The sequence below is a fragment of the Vicia villosa genome, linkage group LG3, assembly GCF_029867415.1.
Source record: "Vicia villosa cultivar HV-30 ecotype Madison, WI linkage group LG3, Vvil1.0, whole genome shotgun sequence".
Taxonomy (NCBI): Eukaryota; Viridiplantae; Streptophyta; class Magnoliopsida; order Fabales; family Fabaceae; genus Vicia; species Vicia villosa.
In genome coordinates, this window is record NC_081182.1 from 112369860 (window position 1) to 112390384 (window position 20525).

The window sequence follows — 20525 nt, forward strand, 5'->3', positions numbered from 1 at the left end:
GGACCAAAGTTGAAAGTTTGGGAAATCACATGCTTTTTGTTGGAAATACGTCATTTTCTGCAGTGGCGGAAATTGCAGGAATGGAAAACAAAATATATTTTCCGAGATTCTATGGCAGAAGTATTGTGTTTTACTCATTAGAAACAAAAAATTACCACACCTTTGAAGATGAAGTGGTGAATTTTGAGAATGTAAGAGAGCCACTGAATTGTAGTTGGATTGAGCCAAGGTGGCACTAAGGTCATATTATTGTGGGAAATGAAGTTATTTAGAAAAAAATAATTTAATTTGGAATTTTATTCTTTTGTTGTGTTGAGAAACTTTTTATATGTATATGCAACTTCATTTGAGCTATGTGAGTCCTTGTGTTGATAGAACTTTAAAACTTGATTATACTTATAATAGTCGATTGCGGCCAATGCAGATTCAATTGTGGTTGCATTGCAGTTTCAAAGACATCAAAAACCATTGTTTAAATAAAACTGTAATCAAGTGCACTAAAACTGAATATAGCTAACAATTTAGAGGCCTAATTGAATTAACTAATTTGAGCTCTACTAACATAAGCAATTATGCGCTTGATTCAGTTGTTTATTCAAACTGTGTCTAGTGTTCGATGCCAGAAGGTATATTTTTCAGTCCGCGCAGTACTAGTAACTCGAGCTTTTTAAGAGAAGGCAGTGCTCCTTTGTTGATGATAATATCTCTCATTTCATCCACATATCCAACACTCAGTTCCTTTAGTTTCAGAAACCATCCATCTTCAAAATGCAACTGAAACCCTACACAAAAAGCAATGTCTATAGAGAGGATCAACAAGTTTTGCAAACTTTTTAGAGATTTAATTGGATCTTCAGTGAAACGGGAGTACATCAACTTCAACTCAACAAGATTTTGAAGCTCTAACATCCATTCTGGCAACTTCTGTAGCCTCCCACGTAGTGTAAGTTTGCGAAGCATAGTTGGTATCGAAATCAAATATAAAACAATGACACCAAAGTCATTACCGGTACTACTTGATAAAACAGACAGTTTCTTCAAGTGATGCATTTCATTGATTGAGGAGGATAGAATGCTTCCATCAAAAGTGGTTGTTATTGATAAGCGCCGAATTATGCTACTTAAGGATGACGGTTCTTCATCACTAATATGCTTGCAAAAATTTAAATCCTCAAATTTTTCAAGTATCATATCACGTATTAGATCATGAACACGACAGGCTTTAGCTTTACCATCAATTCTAATTGAAGATGCTTGGACCAAGTTTCTGTGGATCAATTCTGTTAAATATCCTTCTGCCACTTCTTCCAAAGTCTTTCCCCTTTCCTCCTTGACAAACCCTTCAGCTATCCATTGTCAAATCACTCTCTTTGATTTAACTTGGTAATCTTCTGGATATATTCCAGAATATAACAAGCATGACTTGAGATAGTAAGGCAAATCATTGTAACTTAAACCTAAAATTTGTTCTATCCCAATTAAATGTGTATCTTTCTTTAGCTCTAAACTTAAATTTTCTTTGAATCTCTGCCACTCAAACATGTTTTTCTCTCTTGTAGACAAAAGACCACCGATGGCTACAATTGCTAGTGGTAACCCTTTGCATTTTTCAACAATTTCATTAACTATATCAATAAACTCTTTTGGACAACACCCACCATAGTCAAATCTCCAAAGATTGTTCTTGCGTTAAATATTGCAACTCAAGAACTTCAACCAAAGAAGATCTTTTACAAGACGCTACAACATCCAGATTCCTTGTTGTTATCAATATCTTACTTTCATTTTTATCATCAATTACGGCAAATTCAATATCATCCCAAAAATATACATTCCAAACATCATCAAACACAACAATGTACCTCTTTTGCTGCAAGTTTTTTCTCACTTCATCGGTTAATGACCCTCGATCCATTTGAAATAAATCCTTAGGATGATCTCTTCCATTTTGTTTGTATAACTGTTAGAATCAAATGCTGGAAAACTTACTTGATTGAATAAGAAAAGGCCAATAAATAGGCTTACACAATATCACACGATCTCTCCCTAACTGCCCATTACATGTAGAGCAGTTTATTCCTTCCTAAAATCTAGGAACTGATATTGACTGAAGCAATAAAATAGCTAACAATAAGCTGACACATACTAATATTCTGCAATACCTAATTTTATTTAAATAAATATCTAAATACTAATTTTAACATCTCCTCCTAAACTGAATTGTCCAATTCAGTTTAACTTTGGTGCATCACATACTCCTAGCTTCTTTCTGAGTCCCTGGAAGGTTCTTGTGCTGAGTGGTTTGGTAAATATATCTGCAACCTGCTGCTGCGTGCTACAAAACCTTAACTGAACAGCTCCTTCATTCACCAGCTCACGTAGGAAGTGGAATCTTACATCGATGTGTTTGCTTTTGCCGTGCATTACCGGATTTTTTGATAGCTTGATTGTTGAGTTGTTATCACAGAAAATAACAGGGTTGTTGCTTCCTTCGTAGCCAATTTTTCCCAACACCCTTTTCATCCATATTAATTGACAAGAGCAAGCTGCTGCCGCCACAAATTCTGCTTCAGTTGTACTTAGAGTAACAATTGGTTGTTTCTTGGAGGACCATGCCACTGCTGCATCACTGAGAATGAAGGTATACCCTGATGTACTTTTCCTATCCTCCACACATCCAGCGTAATCACTGTCAGTGAATCCAACTAGCTCTCTGTTTCCCCCTCTCCTGTAAAAGAGCCCATATTCAATGGTCCCTTGCAAATACCTTAAAATTCTTTTGGCCGCTGCAAAGTGAAGTTCAGTTGGCATAGACATGTATCTGCTAATCAGACTAACAGCATACATTACATCTGGCCGAGTGGCTGTCACGTACATCATGCTTCCCACAAGCTGCTTATAGAGTGTGATATTTACCTTCACACCTTCTTCATCTTTGTGAATTTTAGACCCTGGGACAATAGGATTTAAGACAGAGTTGCTTTCCTCCATTCTGAATTTTGTTAGCAACTCTTTCACATACTTTCTTTGACAAATAAAAATCCCATTATCAAGCTGCAGCACCTCAATTCCAAGGAAGTATTTCATTCTTCCCAAGTCAGTCATTTCGAACTCTTTCATCATGGATTCTATAAACTCGTTCATCATAGTTTGATCATTACCAGTGTAGATCAAATCATCAACATACAAGCTAATAATTAGGCATTTACCTTGTGTGTTGAATTTTGTGAAGAGTGTTTGCTCGCTAACATCCTTTACAAATCCCATCTTCTGAAAGTAAGTATCTATCCTGCTGAACCATGCACGTGGTGCCTGATTCAATCCATACAACGCCTTATGAAGCTTGTAGACTTTTCTTTCTGCACCCTTGATTTCATATCCTTTTGGCTGGTCCACGTACACTTCTTCGGAGAGTTCTCCTTGGAGGAAAGCTGACTTTACGTCTAGCTGATAGATTATCCAACTTTTCTGAGCTGCCAATGCTAAAATCATCCTCACGGTATCCATCCGATTGACTGGTGCATATACCTCCTCATAATCAATTCCATGTTCCTGTGCATATCCTTTTGCAACTAGCCGAGCTTTGTACTTTTCAACTTCTCCATATTGATTCAATTTAGTCTTATAAACCCATTTGACTCATATACTCTTGGCTCCCTCTGGTAGATTAGTGAGAAACCAAGTTCCATTTTCTCAATGGATTGAATTTCTGAATTCATAGCATTTCTCCATTCTTGACTGTTAGCCGCTTCTTCATAGCAAACAGGATCACATTCTATGAATAAGGCTAAATGTGCATTGTGATCTTGACTTGCTTCAGCAGTTTGAGCTTCATCATTGACGGTAATTTCAGCTTCTTTATTGACATTATAGTCGCTCATCCACACTGGTCTTCTTCTGATACGACTTGTCCTTCTGACGCAATCTCCTTCCCTTGTATTTGAGGCTTCAAGAGATGTCGCAGCTACTGCCCTAGTGTTTTCTGTATCACTTCCCTCTTCATCTATGCTTGCTTTATCTTCTTCAGGGACAGTTTCTATAGTAACATCTTGCGTCTCAACTTCTCCTTCATTTTTGTCATCTCCCCAGTCCAGATCAAGACTTATCAAGCTATCATAACTCTTATCCCAGCTCCACTTTCTCTCTTCTTCAAACACAACATCCCGACTAACAATAATTTTCTTGCTTATGGGATCGAATAACCTGTATCCTTTTGATTCTGAACTAACCCCAAACAATACACAACTTCTGCTCTTATTCTCTAGTTTAATGCGTTTGGCGTCAGGCACATGTACATGTCCTATACAACCAAACACCCTAAAATGTTCTACAGACGGCTTTATCCCACTCCAAGCTTCCATAGGTGTCATGTCCTTCACAGAAGAAGTGGGACTTCTGTTAAGCACATAGAACGCCCAACTCGCAGCTTCAGGCCAAAAACTCTTAGGAACATCAACCATCATACTTCTTACCATGTTCATCACTGTTCTGTTCTTCCTCTCGGCTACTCCGTTTTGTTGCGGCGTGTAAGCTGTGGTTAGTTGTCTCTTGATTCCATTATCTTTACAATAATCATTGAAAGCACTTGATCTAAATTCTCCTCCCCGATCTGTTCTTAAGCACTTAATAGACAAACTAGACTCCTTTTCAACACTACTCTTAAATTGCTTAAAGGTTGCAAATGCATCAGCTTTATATGCAAGGAAATAGACCCATGCTTTCCTACTAAAGTCATCAATGAAACAAAGTAAATACCTCTTTTGGCCATTTGAAGCCGGGGAAACGGGTCCGCAGATGTCAGCATGGATTAATTCCAACTTAGTTGAGGCACGCCATATACCTTTTTTTGGAATATATTCTCTATGTTGTTTTCCTTTCAAACAATCTGTGCAGATGGAATCAGATCCAAGAAGACACGGCATCCCTTTCACCATCTCTTTGTCCTTCAACATTCGCAATCCCGTGTAACCGAGATGACCAAATCTCCGATGCCAAAGCTGTACCGAATCTTGTGTTGTGGACTGCAGACAGACTTCTTTTGAGTCTTTGTCAGAGTGCTTATCAGAGAGCACAGCAAACATACGGTTGGAGGTCATGTTGCTCTGAAGGATGAGGCCTTTTGTTGAGTGATAAATGCAACATTTATTATCCTTCATCACCACTGTTAATCCTTTTTCTTGCAGCTGTCCAAGGCTAATAAGATTATTCTTTAGTTCTGGAACATAGAAGACATCCTGAACAATATGACTAATGCCTCCAAAGTATAGCCTGACACTACCTTTACCCACCACATTTAACTGCATATGATTCCCCAGCCGCACCGTTCTTTGAAATCCATCTTCCAACTGATTAAATAATGACGGGTCTCCACACATGTGATTGCTACATCCTGAATCTAGAAACCACACATCAGTTTTGCTTTGCCCAGATGATTCATGATAAGCCATGAGCAACATCTCCTCGGTTTCTTCAATTTCGGTGTAGTTTGCTTGCTTAGCCATATTTGGACACTCATATTGAAAGTGACCTAACTGACGGCACTTATAACATTCAATGGTTGCCTTGCTATAAGTTTGTCGGCCTCTGCCTCCTCTGCCCCTTCCTCCTCTAAAAGCTCCTCGGCTGCCTCGTCCTCTTCCACCATAGTTCTCACCGTATGCCACCGCGAGTGCTTGATCTTCATCTACTTCCTTCTTGAATTTTTGCTCGTGCACAAGAAGGGAGCTTTGCAGCTCATCAACGGTAAGCTCGTCCATATCTTTGGCTTCCTCAATGGAACACACAATATAATTCCACTTTTCAGTGAGGGTTCTCAAAATCTTCTCGACGACCTTGACATCAGTCATATCTTCCCCGCAATTCCTCATATCGTTTGCAATCACCATTACCCTACCGAAGTAATCATTGATTGATTCTCCTTGTTTCATGGCAAGGATCTCAAACTCTCTGCGCAATCGATTGAGTTGAGCTCGCTGAACTCGAACATTGCCCTGGTATTTCATCATTGAATCCCAGATTTGCTTTGATGTTTCCTTCTTTGGTATCGTCTTCAGAATTGACTTGTCAATAGATTGAAACAAGTAATTCTTGGCTTTCAGGTCCTTCAACTGCATCTCTTCCGCCGTCTTTCTCTGTGCAGCCGTCGGCGCTTCTCCTGCAGAGGGTTGAACGAGGCCTTTGGTCACCACAATCCAATACTCCTTCGAACGGAGAAGGTTCTCCATGAGCATGCTCCAGTGATCATAATCACCATCAAATTTAGGAATTGATGGTAGATTAAAACGATCGCTGCCTTCAGACGCCATCTGCTTTCTCTCTCTGTTTCTTGTGAAATTTTCTGCTCTTGATACCAGATGTTAGAATCAAATGGTGGAAAACTTACTTGATTGAATAAGAAAAGGCCAATAAATAGGCTTACACAATATCACACGATTTCTCCCTAACTGCCCATTACATGTAGAGCAGTTTATTCCTTCCTAAAATCTAGGAACTGATATTGACTGAAGCAATAAAATAGCTAACAATAAGCTGACACATACTAATATTCTGCAATACCTAATTTTATTTAAATAAATATCTAAATACTAATCTTAACATTTAGCAACATGTCCCTCAACAACCCTTCAACATTATATGATTGAGACACTGTGATCCTTACCCGATAATCAAAATGTCCAATGACATCCTTGTTGTCTAGAACTTTCTTGGCTAGAGTGGTTTTACCTTGCCCTCCCATTCCCACCACAGAGATGACAATGCGATCTTCCTTTCCTTTTACCAACCAATGAATTAGCATGTCTTTTTGTGTTTCAAAACCCACAACATCATCTTCCTCAATGTAAAGAGCAGCCACTCGAGGATCGTGCCATTTGGCAATCCGACATCTTCTAGAACTGCTTGATCCTTGTTCAAGAGAACGTTGGAAGCCATATCTTTCACTCCTTTCCTTGATCCCACGAACAGATGACTTAATGTCTTGAATATCAGATGCTATTCGACAACGAGAGAGAATAGTTTTAAGTTTATGGAGTAAATCTACACATCCAGGATCACGAGGCTGCTGACCTGCATGGATCAAATAGTCATCAATGATATCTTCAATGCGAAAAGCAGCTTTCCTAAGCTGCTTCACCCAAGTTTTGACTCCTTCACTTGTGTTGTCCCTATCAGCTGCAGCTCTTTTATCAGCATCTTTAAGGAAAAGTCCTTGTGAATACCTCTCAGCGGATTTGCCTCTTCCCTTAACAGTGGAAGCAGATGGTCAATAGCAAAAGATACAGCAATTTCAGCCATTTGAATGAATGTTGTGAATATTGTTGTTTTGTGAAATGAAGAAGACTACATTGTTTGTATTATTATCATGAAGGGAAAAGTTGCCTGCTACCTACTAAGGAAGTTGCCTGATGTCAATTTTCCACTAAAGTATAAGTCAATCACAAAACTGTGTATTGTCTTTCAGGCGTGTGGGCCAATATGCGTCTATAATCACATAACAGATATTTTTATAAAAAAAAAAAAAATCTAAATGAACTAATCCATTTTTTGTACTGATGTTTTTTTATTTATTAAGGCTTCTACAAAAATATATTTTCGAACTAATTTATTTTTTGTTATCACAAGCTTATCAGTTTTAGTATCTTCTATTAAGTTAATATGTTTTTGAATAACTTTGTTGATAAAATTTTAACATTTTAAAAAGTTTTTCCCAAAAAAAAAAAAGCTCAAATTAGAAGACAGTAAAGAAATCAGAGACACTTTCTTCTGTTATGGATCAACAGAAAAATCAAAAGAAAAATAATGTATTAAAATGCTAGAACGCAACAATTACAATTACAAACAAGTCAAATATTAAATAAAAAGAAAAATATTAAGCCAATCCTTAATTTAGAGAATTCGTTCACCAGTTTTACTAAAGAACAGCAAACAAAACCTATAATTTTTACTGAGGAACGAAAATCCCAAAGTATTACAGAAAAAGTCTCTTCGGAGAATCTGAATTGCCATTGCATTTTAAGTTGAAACCCAGTACCTACCAAACCACAGCAAATTATCACTATACACTGAGAAAATAGCCCTTGAGGATCATATAACAGAAGAAAATTAAGCTTGTATTTGGATGACTGAAAAATAATTATTCTCATACTTGTGGAAAACAATAAGTACGAATACCAAAAAATAAGTTTTAGGAAGAAAAATCACACCTTTTTTCCCATTATGATAAAGTATTACTTCTACCTCCTTAGATTTAGAGTAGTAAATCCACTAGGGGTAGCAATATCTACAGTAGGCACATGCTTGAAGATCCAATTCCAATCCTCGGTAGAAATGTCCTCCAAATGCTCAACTCCAGTATACTGAATATAGAGATCTTCAACCTTCTCTAGGTTTTGGATTCCTGTGGGTATATTCTTCATACTGAAGAGTCCGTATAACCGAAGCTTTTTCAGAGAAGGAAGTGCTCCTTGGTCAATAATAATATCTCTCAATTTATTTGAAGTTTCAACATACAGTTCCCTTAGTTTCTGAAAACCTCCATCTTCAAAATGCAAACATGAACCTTCATATGCAAATTCTTTTATAGAGAGGATCAACAATTGCTGCAAACTTTTTAGGGATTGCATTGGATCATTAGTTAAGAATGAATACATCAACCTCAACACAACAAGGTTTTGAAGCTCTGGAATCCACTCTGGCAACTTCTGTAAGCTCCCAGATAATGTAAGTTTTCGAAGCATAGTTGATGTGGAATTCAAATGCAAATCATCGAGTTCATGAATATTCTTATATGATGCAACAAATAGTTTCTCCAAGTGTTGCATTTCATTGATTGAAGAAGATATAATGCTTCCATCTTCTCCATGAACATTAATCAACCCCAAATCCCTGATCTGTTTCAGCTTTCTTAACTGTTTAATTACCTCTGCTGCTCCATCCATATCTAAATCAACATTGCGTAGCGTTTGTAAGGATGTCATCTCTCCGATACCATTCTTTAGTTCAGTCAAAGAAATATTAGTGCCGATATGATGTCTTAGCTTTCTAAGCTTGCTAATCTCTTTTGGCAACTGAAGGGTATCTGTATCTCTTACTTCTAAGGTCTCTAGGTTCTGGAGCATTCCGATGGATTTTGGGATTTTACCATCTCTAATATAATTGAAACTTAAATACTTCAAATGGATCAAACTTCCAACATCATTAGGAACATGCAATAATCGAACGCATTCATAATCAAGAACCTTCAACAACCTGAATTTTGTAGGGATGCTCCCAAACAATAAGAAAGTTGATGCATTATTTCCAAAAATAAATAATGACCGAACATGCGACCTTTCAGTATTCGGAATTAAATCATAAAAATTGGTGGTTGTTAATTCAGTTGTTACTAATAAGCGTCGAGTTATTCCGTCTAAGGTTGATTGTCCATCATCATTAATATGCTTGCAAAAATTTAAAACCTCATTTTTTTCAAGGATCATCTCGCGTATTAGATCATGAACACCACAACTTTTAACTTTACCATCAATTCTATGCGAAGATACTTGCACCAAGCTTCTATGGATTAACTCGTTAAATATCCTTCAGCTACTTCTTCCAAAGTCTTCCCCCTTTCCTCCTTTACAAACCCTTCAGCTATCCATTGTTGAATCACTCTCTTTGATCTAACTAAATAACCTTCTGGATATATTACAAAATACAACAAGCATGACTTGAGATAATAGGGCAAATCATCATAGCTTAAACCAAGAATTTCCTTTATCCCTATTAAATGAGTATCTTTACTTAGCTCTAAACTTAAGTTTTCTCTAAATCTATGCCACTCAAATCCAGTTTTCTCTTTTGTAGACAAAAGACCACCAATGGCAACAATTGCTAGAGGTAAGCCCTTGCATTTTTGAACAATGTCATTGGCTATACCAATGAGCTCTTTCGGGCAACGCCCGTCACAGTCAAATTTAAATGCCTTCTTATTGAACAACTCCAAAGATTGTTCTTGAGTTAAAGGTTCCAACTTAAGCACCTGACTGAAAGAAGATTTTTTACAAGACACCACAACATCTAGGTTCCTAGTTGTGATTAATACCTTACTTCCATTTTTATTATCAATTACAGCAAATTCAATATCATCCCAAAAATGTACACTCCAAACATCATCAAACACGACGACGTACCTCTTTTGCTGCAAGTAGTTTCTCACTTCATCAGTCAATGATCCTCGATCCATTCGAGAAATATTCTGAGGAGGATTGGCTCCTTTTTCTTTGAAAAACTTTGTCAGCATGTCCCTCAACAACTCTTCAACATTATATGATTGAGAGACTGTGATCCATACACGACAATTGAAGTGTCTGACGACATCCTTGCTATCAAAAACTTTCTTGGCAAGAGTGGTTTTTCCTTGCCCTCCCATTCCTACCACAGAAACTACCGTGCGCTCTTCCCTTCCCTTAACCATCCATTCAATCAATCTTTTCCTTGGCGCTTCAAAGCCCACAACTTCAGATTCTTCAATGTAAAGAGCCGCCACTCGAGGGTCGTGCCATTTGGAATTCCGGCCTTCTCTGGAACTGCTTGATCTTTGTTCTAAAGAACGTTGGAAGCCATATTTTTCACTTCTTTCCTTCATCCCACGAATATATGACTTAACGTCTTGAATCTCAGACGCTATTCGACGACGAGGGATCATACTTTTGAGCTTATGGAACAAAGCTACACATCCAGGATGAGGAGGCTGTTGTCCCACCTGGATCATATAATCATCAATGACATCTTCAATGCGAAAAGCTACTTCCCTAACCTGCTTCACCCATATTTTGGCTCCTTCACTAGTGTTGCCCCCTTTAGTTGTTGCGGCTCTTTTATCAGCATCCTTAAGGAATGCTTGAATACTTTCCAGTTCATCTTTAATGTCTGCAAACTCCTTGTGAATACCCCTCAACAAATTGGCTTCTTCCCGTAACAGTGGAAGTAGTTGGTCAACAGCTAAAGACACTGCCATTTCCGCCATTTGAGCTAAACTCTGATTATTTTTGTTATTTGAAGACAACACGGTTTGTTTTGCTTGAGACCTTGTTTGCGCAATTTATATTATGATATAACAAGGGAATAAGGTAACTTGTATTATGAAATAACAAGGGAATAAAGTAACTTCTATCATGAAGAAAAAAATAAGGCAAATTCTATCATGAAGTAACAAGGAATAAGGCAATTTCTATCAGAAAGAAAGGAACAAGGAAAATTCTATCATGAAGTAGCAAGGTAATAAGGCAATTTCTATCATGAAGAAAGGAATAAGGAAACTTACAGCATGAAGTAACAAAGTAATTTTATTTTTGAACTAAATTCCCTTCCATTCACATTATATTCAAACAACTAATGTTGAAAACTATGCATTTTAAAATAATAGGAGTATTTGTTATGTGCAACCTTCTTCATAAATTAAGTTGCGCATTTTGATTGTCAGAACAGCAACAACTGAAAGCATATGCCAAGGCCTTTTAATTTTAATAGTATGTGTAAGTGTGGTTTAATTGGCCCCTGATACAAAAAATAAGTCAGCTTGCATCAACATAAACTGATCTAATCATTAACATGTTAAAATCACAAGTAGTCATCTACTACATACTCCTTTTATTTTATAAATCAGAAATATATACAAGAAAAAAGAGAAACAGAAAAAAATAGACAAGTACCAAAACTTATCGGAAATGAAGTTGAAATGTTATACTTATAACCACCGTCCTTGAATCTTGTTGCAGAACAGATCTAGTGATGCAGAATTTTGAATAGTTTTTTAACCAGTTCAGAATTCAGAGAGGAAAAAGTTTCGGAATTTTCTAAAATTCGTTCAGAACTAAAAAAGAAAGTAGCTTTGAATATCATCCATGATTTTGGTTTTGGCTCCATATTATTAGACAAACAAACATCATCTACAAATTCATGTTTGTACACTTTACCTCATGAAGCTTTGTTTTTCTCCGCACTTTGGAACACTTATCTTCACATAAATTGTATTTTTATTATTAATATATAAGTCATAGATGCTAACTGAACTTGTTTTTTTCATTTTTATAAATTCAAAAGTTGCTAGAGCTATTAAATGTATAATCAATATGAAGCATTGTATAAATGTGTTTTAGGTTACTGAATATAAATCATATGAATCTGGGTTTGTTACTGTTACCTGATTTGGGCTTTTCCTGTCATCAAATTGAATCGATGCTTGCTTTGATACAAAAACTGGTCTGTGAGTGGCTTTATTGTTGTGATGTGTTGTGTAGTTGATTAATCTGGTTTGATGAGTGATTCTTCCTAGCACAATATTGAAACCAAACGAGAATCCCATCATTGAGAATTGAGATTCTCAAAAGGGTCAGACCAAGGTTACTTTACTAGAAGTAGGCACTAACTAACGAGGTTTGCGTCTTCTCATGGTGCTACATAGTCTTCAAGATATATTCCAAAGTATAAGAAGCCTTGTTTGAGATTGTAAAATAAATCATGAAAATTAAAGCCTAAATCTTTGTTACAACAATTAAACTTGGATTATGGTCCAACTCTAAGTTTTCAGTAAACCTTTCCCATTGAAGTGAATCTCTTTCCTGATAGATAAAAGACCAGCGATAGCCACAATTGCTAGAGGAAAAACCTCATATTTTTTTAACAAATAAGATACACTCATTAGATTTTTCGGACATTGTCCTTTCAACTTTCAAGCTTAGTTGAGACATAATAATTACTTAGTATTATTCAAGGGGAAAATAAAAGCAAAATTCTTATCAAGGGACTAATCATGTGTACTATGCAATTTAGTTTCATTCTTCTGACTTGTATCACCGGAAGAAATGCGGTAGAAATCTGCAAGGTAAGTCAAAGCTTCTGAGTTGCTATTACAAACCTTCCACAATGATGCAACCTCTCCTTTAGAGACAGTTCCCCAATTCTCACAAACATCTAAAAAGTCCAGAAGTTTTGAATAAAACGAATCGTAGTTCATCAACAGGAAGGGAACAGGGTGCTTTGATCCAATTCGTTCTAGTTGAATTAATGCCAGCATCTCGAACATCTCGTCTAGAGTACCAATCCCACCAGGAAGGGCAATAACAGCAGTTTTATCAAATGAATTGTTCCTCACGACAGCATCGACCAGCCCGTGCTTCCTTGCAGAGAAAAACCTGAACTTAAAACAGTCTAGGAAGTTATTAGCAGTCATATTTATTTTGGATCATCTCCTATTTTAATGTAATATAGATATGATCCTAAGTCTAGAGCGGTCAAGTCAGGTTTGGCCAAACCCGATGCTTGATCCAAAAAAGTTTCTTTGATTCGAGTTGAGTACTCAACTCATAGTATTTACTATTAAAAAAATCTAATAATGATTGGGTCGGGACGTCGGGTTCATGGGTCCTAAAGGAAACAACGTAATTTGTTCTCTTCAAATAGGAGAGGATCCATATTCTATATGAAGAAGCTACTAAGCAAGGGTAGTGGATCACCTGCAGGTAAGGTAGTTTTCGGATGGTAAGTACGGATGAAAGTTGGATGCTGTCCATTCCCCGGCTTCTCTTCCTATCTTGAATCCACCAACAGGTTTCCCTGCCTGCATAGCACCTTGAGTAACAGCATCCATTAGTCCCGGTCCAGCCCCCGACCATGTAGTGCATTCCAAAAGACTTGCTATCTGCAAACAAACATGTATAGAGAAAAAAAAGTAAGCATATCTGATTATCTTCTAGAAAAGAACTTTTCCATTTTCTCAATTATCAATAAATTTAATTTATTACTAATATCAATTTTCTTAATTATCATGATTTAGTTAACAAAGTCGAATATTGACTTGCCTCTTTAGCTAATTCTTGTGCTTGTAGATAATGCGAATGGGTGGAGTCCATTCTAGAAGAACCCAGATACACAACTCCTCTTCCTAATCTGTTTATGAGTTGATAACATTGTTTGATCTCTTCTTTAACCTGTAATATATAAAAAAACAAATACTGAGAGTAATGAATATGAATATAAATAATATGAAGCTAGGTGTGTTAGTGTTACCTCATTTGGGCTCTTCCTCTCATCAAATTGAATGGATTCATGCTTTGATGCGAAAATTGGTGTGTAAGGAGTGGGTTTATTATGGTTAGAGAAGTTGAAAGCAAGGGTTTTGTTGTTGTTGTTGTGGTGTGTTGCTGTGAAGTTGATTAATCTGGTTTGGTGAGTGGTTCTTGTGAGCAGCACAATATCGGAACCAAATGAAACTGCAAACGAGAATCCCATCATTGACAATTGAGAATTGAGATTCTCGAAAGGCTCACACCAATGTTCCTTTACAATTAATTATAAGGCACTAACAAGGTTTATGACTTCTTATGCAAACACAATCAAAATATGAATCATTTCTTAATAAAATATTCTTTATAAAAATCAATATATTTCAATTTTAATTTTTAATTATTTTCAATATGTTAAATACATGATGCCCCCATGTCACTTTAATCATTTAAGTGTTAAATATATGATTCCCCATGTCATTAGGGTGAGATTCGGTTGTTTTTTTTTATCCGCCCTTTATAAAACCAAAACATCAACTTTATCGCACCTTATTATCACATATGTTGACTGTGTAATTAACTAAAGCATGTGTGATATTTTTTTTTGTGCTGACTAGTAATAAATAGAGACATGTGGCATATTATTAGTCATTTATATTCTATTATTCATCAGTGGACTGTGGCAACTATAATTAGTCAAGCTAATTATGTTTTCATTATTATCATAACTAAATAACTAAATTAGTAGTGGTTTAACCATTAATGTTATTATTTATAAATATCATTAATATTTTTATATTAATTAAAATTTTGTTTGCTAAAAATTATTGACTTAAGTCAACTAGGTATTGTTTTGGGACTCTTTCTCATCCCTAACCAACAGTGGCCGCTGCGCATCTTTCACCTAGGGATGGCAATGGGCAGGGTTTGGGCAGGGTACTATAGTACCCGTCCCCATACCCGCAGTTTAAAAAAATCCCCGTACCCGAGCCCAAACCTGCGTGGGTATCAATATTCATGCCCGTACCCGTACCCTGTGGGTACCTCAATGCCCATACCCGTACCCGTTTACCCGCATTATAGTAAAATTAAATCGTTTAATTACAAAATATCATATAATTTAAGTCTTTCTAACAATATTAAAAAAATTAGGTATGTTATTGTTGAGTTAAGAAACAAATAAACACTTTAATTAAAATGTGTAATGATTTAATAGCGATATATTTTTGAAAAAATTTAAAATCATGCATTTTTATATAATAATATAAATGACATTATAGAAATATGTAGTGTGGGTATGGGGCGGGTTGGGTAGTAAGGTACCCGTGCCCGCACCCATACCCGCATATTTTAATGGGTAATTACCCGTGCCCGTGCCCATACCCATTTTTATGGGTATTTACCCTACCCGATATGGGGTTTTTTGTGGGTACCCATTGGGGATGGGCCAAATTGCCATCCCTACTTTCACCCCACCACAAATCCTAATTCATCTAAAAACTCACAAAATCTCAGATTCATGAAATCCTTTTGAGTCAAATCAAATAAACAAAGAACATATATGGCAAGAAACGATTTCTATTTGAAAAGAAAAGGATTTGTACATATAATCAAACCAAATAAATAAATCACAAAGAACTTTAGAATCAAATCGAATCCCTAACTTTATAAATTGAAGATCAAATTCTTAATTGAATCTTCAATGAAATAAATTACAGATTTGCAACTTTAAGTCAATACAAAATTTTCTAAACTAAATCAAATCTCAAAAACGAATATGAATCATGAACAAACTCAAATCTCTAATTTCGTAACTCAAATCTTCAATTTGATTTCATAAAAACAAACTCATCAAAAATTTCCTAATTGAAGTTCTAATCGACTCCTATATAAACTAAAACCTAGACTAATTCCAGGGACCAAAAAATGAGACGAAAAATTGAAAGCAAAAGAAGGAGTAGAAGAAGAATCGATTGAGTTCTGTAGTCTTGGATCTTAGACACGAATTCCAGCAACAAACTTCCCTTCGAAATCGTAAGGGACTTATGTTCGATTAGGGTTTTTTGCTGGGAATTTAGGGTTCATGGGGTTTGAATAATGTTGCAATCTTTGGGTTTTGTTGTTGTTATGAATGTTGTTGTTGTTGGAGAAAGACGAGTGAGAAAAGAAAGGAGAAAGAGAAAGTTACGTGAAATATGAAAATGAAAGAAAGGAATTAAAATTGATGTGGTGTGTCTCTATTTATTACCCAGACAACACCAAAAAAATACCACATGTGCCTTAGTTAACTACACAGTCAGCATATGTGGTAATACGGTATGGTAAAATTGATGTTTTGTTTTTATAAGGGGTGGATCAAAAAAACTTTAGGGGGCAAAACCGAATCTCGCCCTAATGGCAGGGGGCATCGTATATTTAACCCATCATTTAAAGAGTGTCCAAGGACATCGGTTAGCATTTCCTATCATATAATTATATGTATTAGATTGATAATGACAATTTATTTGACACAATATAAAATTTATTTATATTAAATTTAAAATGAATTATTTAATTATAAAATAAAAAATAATTATATAAACTCAATTGTATTAAGTTATCACAATGAAGAGACATTCAAACTTATGAGACATTAATTAAGTTTATAGGAATATTAAATCAAATGTTTAGAGGCATTAATGTCAAATATCTTGAAATTTTAATTATTCAGCATTGATGGAACGTCGACCAGGGAGCCAACTAACATGGTAGTTATGGTTTGGAAGAATCATAAGAACAAATCCACAAGATCAGGATCACCTGGAAACATGTTCGAAATCTTGAGAAGGATATAGTCGACAGGGATGTTAGTTGACAGCCACGAAGAGTTTCAGGACTTAGCGAATTCTCCAGAATTTGTGTCAAGTTGATGTCGACGGCATGTTTGGCAGTTAACATTAAGAGTTCATGGGGAAGTTTAAAACAGTTATTGCAACGTGGATGGTAAATAACCAGGAGATTGTGGGAGACACGTGTATCCGCTAGTGGAAGCCTTAAGGATGAACGTGGAATGAAACGCAACAGTCTCCTATTATTTAGAATCATCATCGGCGGTTACTTGGAAATAGAATAAATAATAGACTCATAAATTGTAACAAAGTTCACAAAATTTCATGCATTATCTCCATACAACTAGAGTACCCGAGTCAAAGAGCGAAACAGTTCGCGAGAAATATGTATGTGTGTGCGTCCAGTCTTTTCATTGCTTTTTCGTTTCCTTAAACAAAACATTCATCTTTTCTGTCTTAGGTTTCACATTTATTTAATGTCATTTACTGCATTTTATCTCCTTGTCATGTATCAAAACTTGTCTTCATTTAAACTCTATCTTTGCACCGTCTTCGTACAAACCGTTACATTCAAATCATACGAACGTGTAAGAAAAAATATCCAATTTTTCAAAAAATTTACATCATTTCTCGACACGTATAAGTCATGTGTCGATACATATTAATGCATGTGTCGACACATTCATCACAGAAGCCACATGCTTTAAAACTGCAAAGGTGCATTCTAAAATTCCTAATGCAAAGGTGCACATAATGACTCGGAGATACCATCTAATATACATAAATGCTAATGTAGTTTTGAAATCATGCAAGACATCTAATGAGAAAGTGCACTCACATGCTCCCCTTTTTTTATGATGGCAAAACTTGCGACTATATGCATTTTGTGTCTTCATGAATGCTCCTCATGAATATGTGCATCCCAACTTCGTCCCGCATATGCTTCTCCCCATTTAACAACATCAAAAAGAGACAAAGTAAGCCATGAGAATTATCACTCATCACATAAATACTAAAATATCACACATAGGCGTTTTGTAAAAGTAAGAACATCCACTCACATATACCCATATACATGGAGTGATGCAAAATTGAAACTTAAATAACAAGCAATACAAATAACCACATATAAATGTCATGAAAAGTGATTAATGCAATGCAATAACAAAACTCTTAAGTTGCTTCAAAAATGTAATGTTTACACAACACTCACATTGGTGCTCTCGATGCTGCACACACATGTGCCTAGCTTGGTGAAGGATATATCACCACTAAAACCAAAATCAAAGATGCTAACATAAAATGTGACATGACTTAATCAAGAGTTACACTTGCACCAACATACTCAATTTAATTCATGTGAAAATAGATAGAACATACGAAGAACATAGCACATAGCATGCTTACACGCTAAGAATATATACTTCAAATGTTAAAGAATCAATAGCACGGAGTCACTATAAGCATATAAATTGAAACGTATCACAATTAACAATTGAAATGTTTGGAACTGAACATTCATGAAATATATCATACATTGAGTATATCAAGCATTTGGAACATAGACACGATTGCAATGGAAAAAGACTTACTTTCAAGGAGAAAATGGAACGATATTACCTCATAGATGAATGAAACAGAGGATGTACTCATATAATATGAAACTCTCACATGAAAGTTTGGTCAAGTATGTATAGAGTGCATGAAACAAATATATTTAGGCAACATTTGAGATATCAAGTATCCCTAATTCTCATCTAATGTTGAAAAATGATTCAGTTGCAAGAGGTTTCGTAAAGATATCTGCAAGTTGATTTTTACTGTTAGACGATGTGACGGATCTAGAAGGGGGTTGAATGGATCCTTTGTTTTACTTTAAGCGCTTTTTGATTTTCAAACGAAAGCGCCCCGGATTTTGAATCGTCTAAGAACGATCAGTTATTGGAAAACCGGATATGCTAAACCGAATGATCAATAAAAAATGAATTATTGCTTTTGATGTATCAATGTGCTTACTTGTGCCACTTTAGTGTTAATTACTTTCAATGAACTGTTTAGAAATTTCGGCAAAAATTTGTGTGTTTGTTATTTTGTCAAACACTTGGTGTGCGAAATTTCACCAAATTTTTAACAGCATGCAACAACACAAATTATGCTGAATGAAAATAAAGTGCGATAAAGAAAAGCAACACACAATTTTTTTAGGCAGTTACCCTTGTCGTCCTCGTGTCGGGTACGTCTGCCCCTAATTCTAAACTTAGAATTAGGATATATGGTATTGAATTGCAAAGTGTTTACAAGAGAAGAAATGTTACCCACAACCAACTACAAATGCAGAAAATTGAAACAATATTCTTCTCTTCCCTTGATTCGAACTGAACCAAGTGTGTCACTGATCTTTGAAAAACCTTCGGTTGTAGCTACCTTGTTGAGAACCCAATTCGTTTCTCAAACCCTCTACTCGGATGATTTGATCCCAAGATCGTGACCCCAATTCTTCTTTCTCTATCCTCCGATTGTTGCTACCTTGTTGAGCGAACCCCTGATTCCTCAATCCCTTAAGCACGGCTGAATATTGATGAAGCAAAGAATTGTCAAAAACCCCAAATCCCTATGATCTTGGAGGACAAACCCTCATATTTTATTCAATAAAAACCCATAATTTCTTAACCCGAACAAGAACTCAATCTACCGTTGGACGTTGATCGGTAAAATAGCAAGTGTACTATTTTGCCTCTGTAGTAATAATAGGGAAATTCCCCGAATATCGATCTCAAGGACTGCGTGATATTATAGAGTTAGTGGGAATTCAATTAAACAAAAAGCCTTGGGGTTTTTGGTTTGGAAGTTATAATTGCAAATAAAAGTAAAAGAAGTATTTGGCCAAATATGAGTAATCTGCCAGGGTAGGTGTGTGCATTAACATGTAACAATTTTGAACCCTTATTTCATAACAAAATTCAACTTATCAATTACCGGTTCTTAAGGGTGTTTGCTCCTAAGTCCTTAGTGGGCAAACCTTTGAACATTCAATCCTAATTCCAAATTCCTTTGATATTAGTGATGAATTCAAGCATTATTATTATCAAGAATGTTCCGGTTACTATAGGGCATCCCTAGTCCTAGGTGATATCTACTATAGTATAATGGTATAAAAACCCTAACAATGGAGGTCAATCCTAATTGCTAGTCATAAATCAATCCAGTTGGTCCGACGAGGAAAGCATTAAAAACCTTATACCATTATATTGAATGTAAAAGAGAAATATGTTATTGAAATTCGGAATTCAAAATCATCACAAATGTTAATCATGGACACCCCCTAGCATTGGGGGGTTTAGCTACTCATATCATCCAAAGAAATTACAAGGATATCAAATAAAGACATTACAATAGAGATGATGAACTTTGATCTTCAATGGCTTCCGCTCATGAGAGTTCTCTGTTCTTCTCCAATTGCATAGGCTGCTTCTCTCAATCCTCCAATCCTTCGTGTGGCAAAAAGATCCCTAATTCATCTTGAAAACTCTCCTAAATATTGCAGACTCACTTAAGTTGGTTGGAAATCCCAAAAACACCCTTACAGGCGAACCACTGAACAAAATCACAAAAATCACTGAAATCAGCGTCAAATCCAACACGGGCCGTGTTGTGC

At 36.0% G+C, this 20525-nt stretch overlaps 1 protein-coding gene and 2 pseudogenes across 1 annotated transcript; all 3 read right to left on the reverse strand.

Moving 5' to 3' along the window:
• Positions 1-594: 594 nt before the first annotated feature.
• LOC131662342 (disease resistance protein RPM1-like) lies at positions 595-7618 on the reverse strand (annotated as a pseudogene).
• Positions 7619-7804: 186 nt separating this feature from the next.
• Positions 7805-12501, reverse strand: LOC131662340 (disease resistance protein RPM1-like; annotated as a pseudogene).
• A 133-nt stretch (positions 12502-12634) lies between these two features.
• LOC131662343 (probable cytokinin riboside 5'-monophosphate phosphoribohydrolase LOGL3) lies at positions 12635-14351 on the reverse strand. The gene is made up of 4 exons (XM_058932104.1): positions 14047-14351; positions 13839-13967; positions 13494-13678; positions 12635-13172 (listed from the first exon to the last, which is right to left on the reverse strand). The coding sequence occupies exons 1-4, from the start codon at positions 14269-14271 to the stop codon at positions 12785-12787; spliced, it is 927 nt and encodes a 308-aa protein (XP_058788087.1). The 5' UTR covers positions 14272-14351; the 3' UTR covers positions 12635-12784.
• Positions 14352-20525: the final 6174 nt, after the last annotated feature.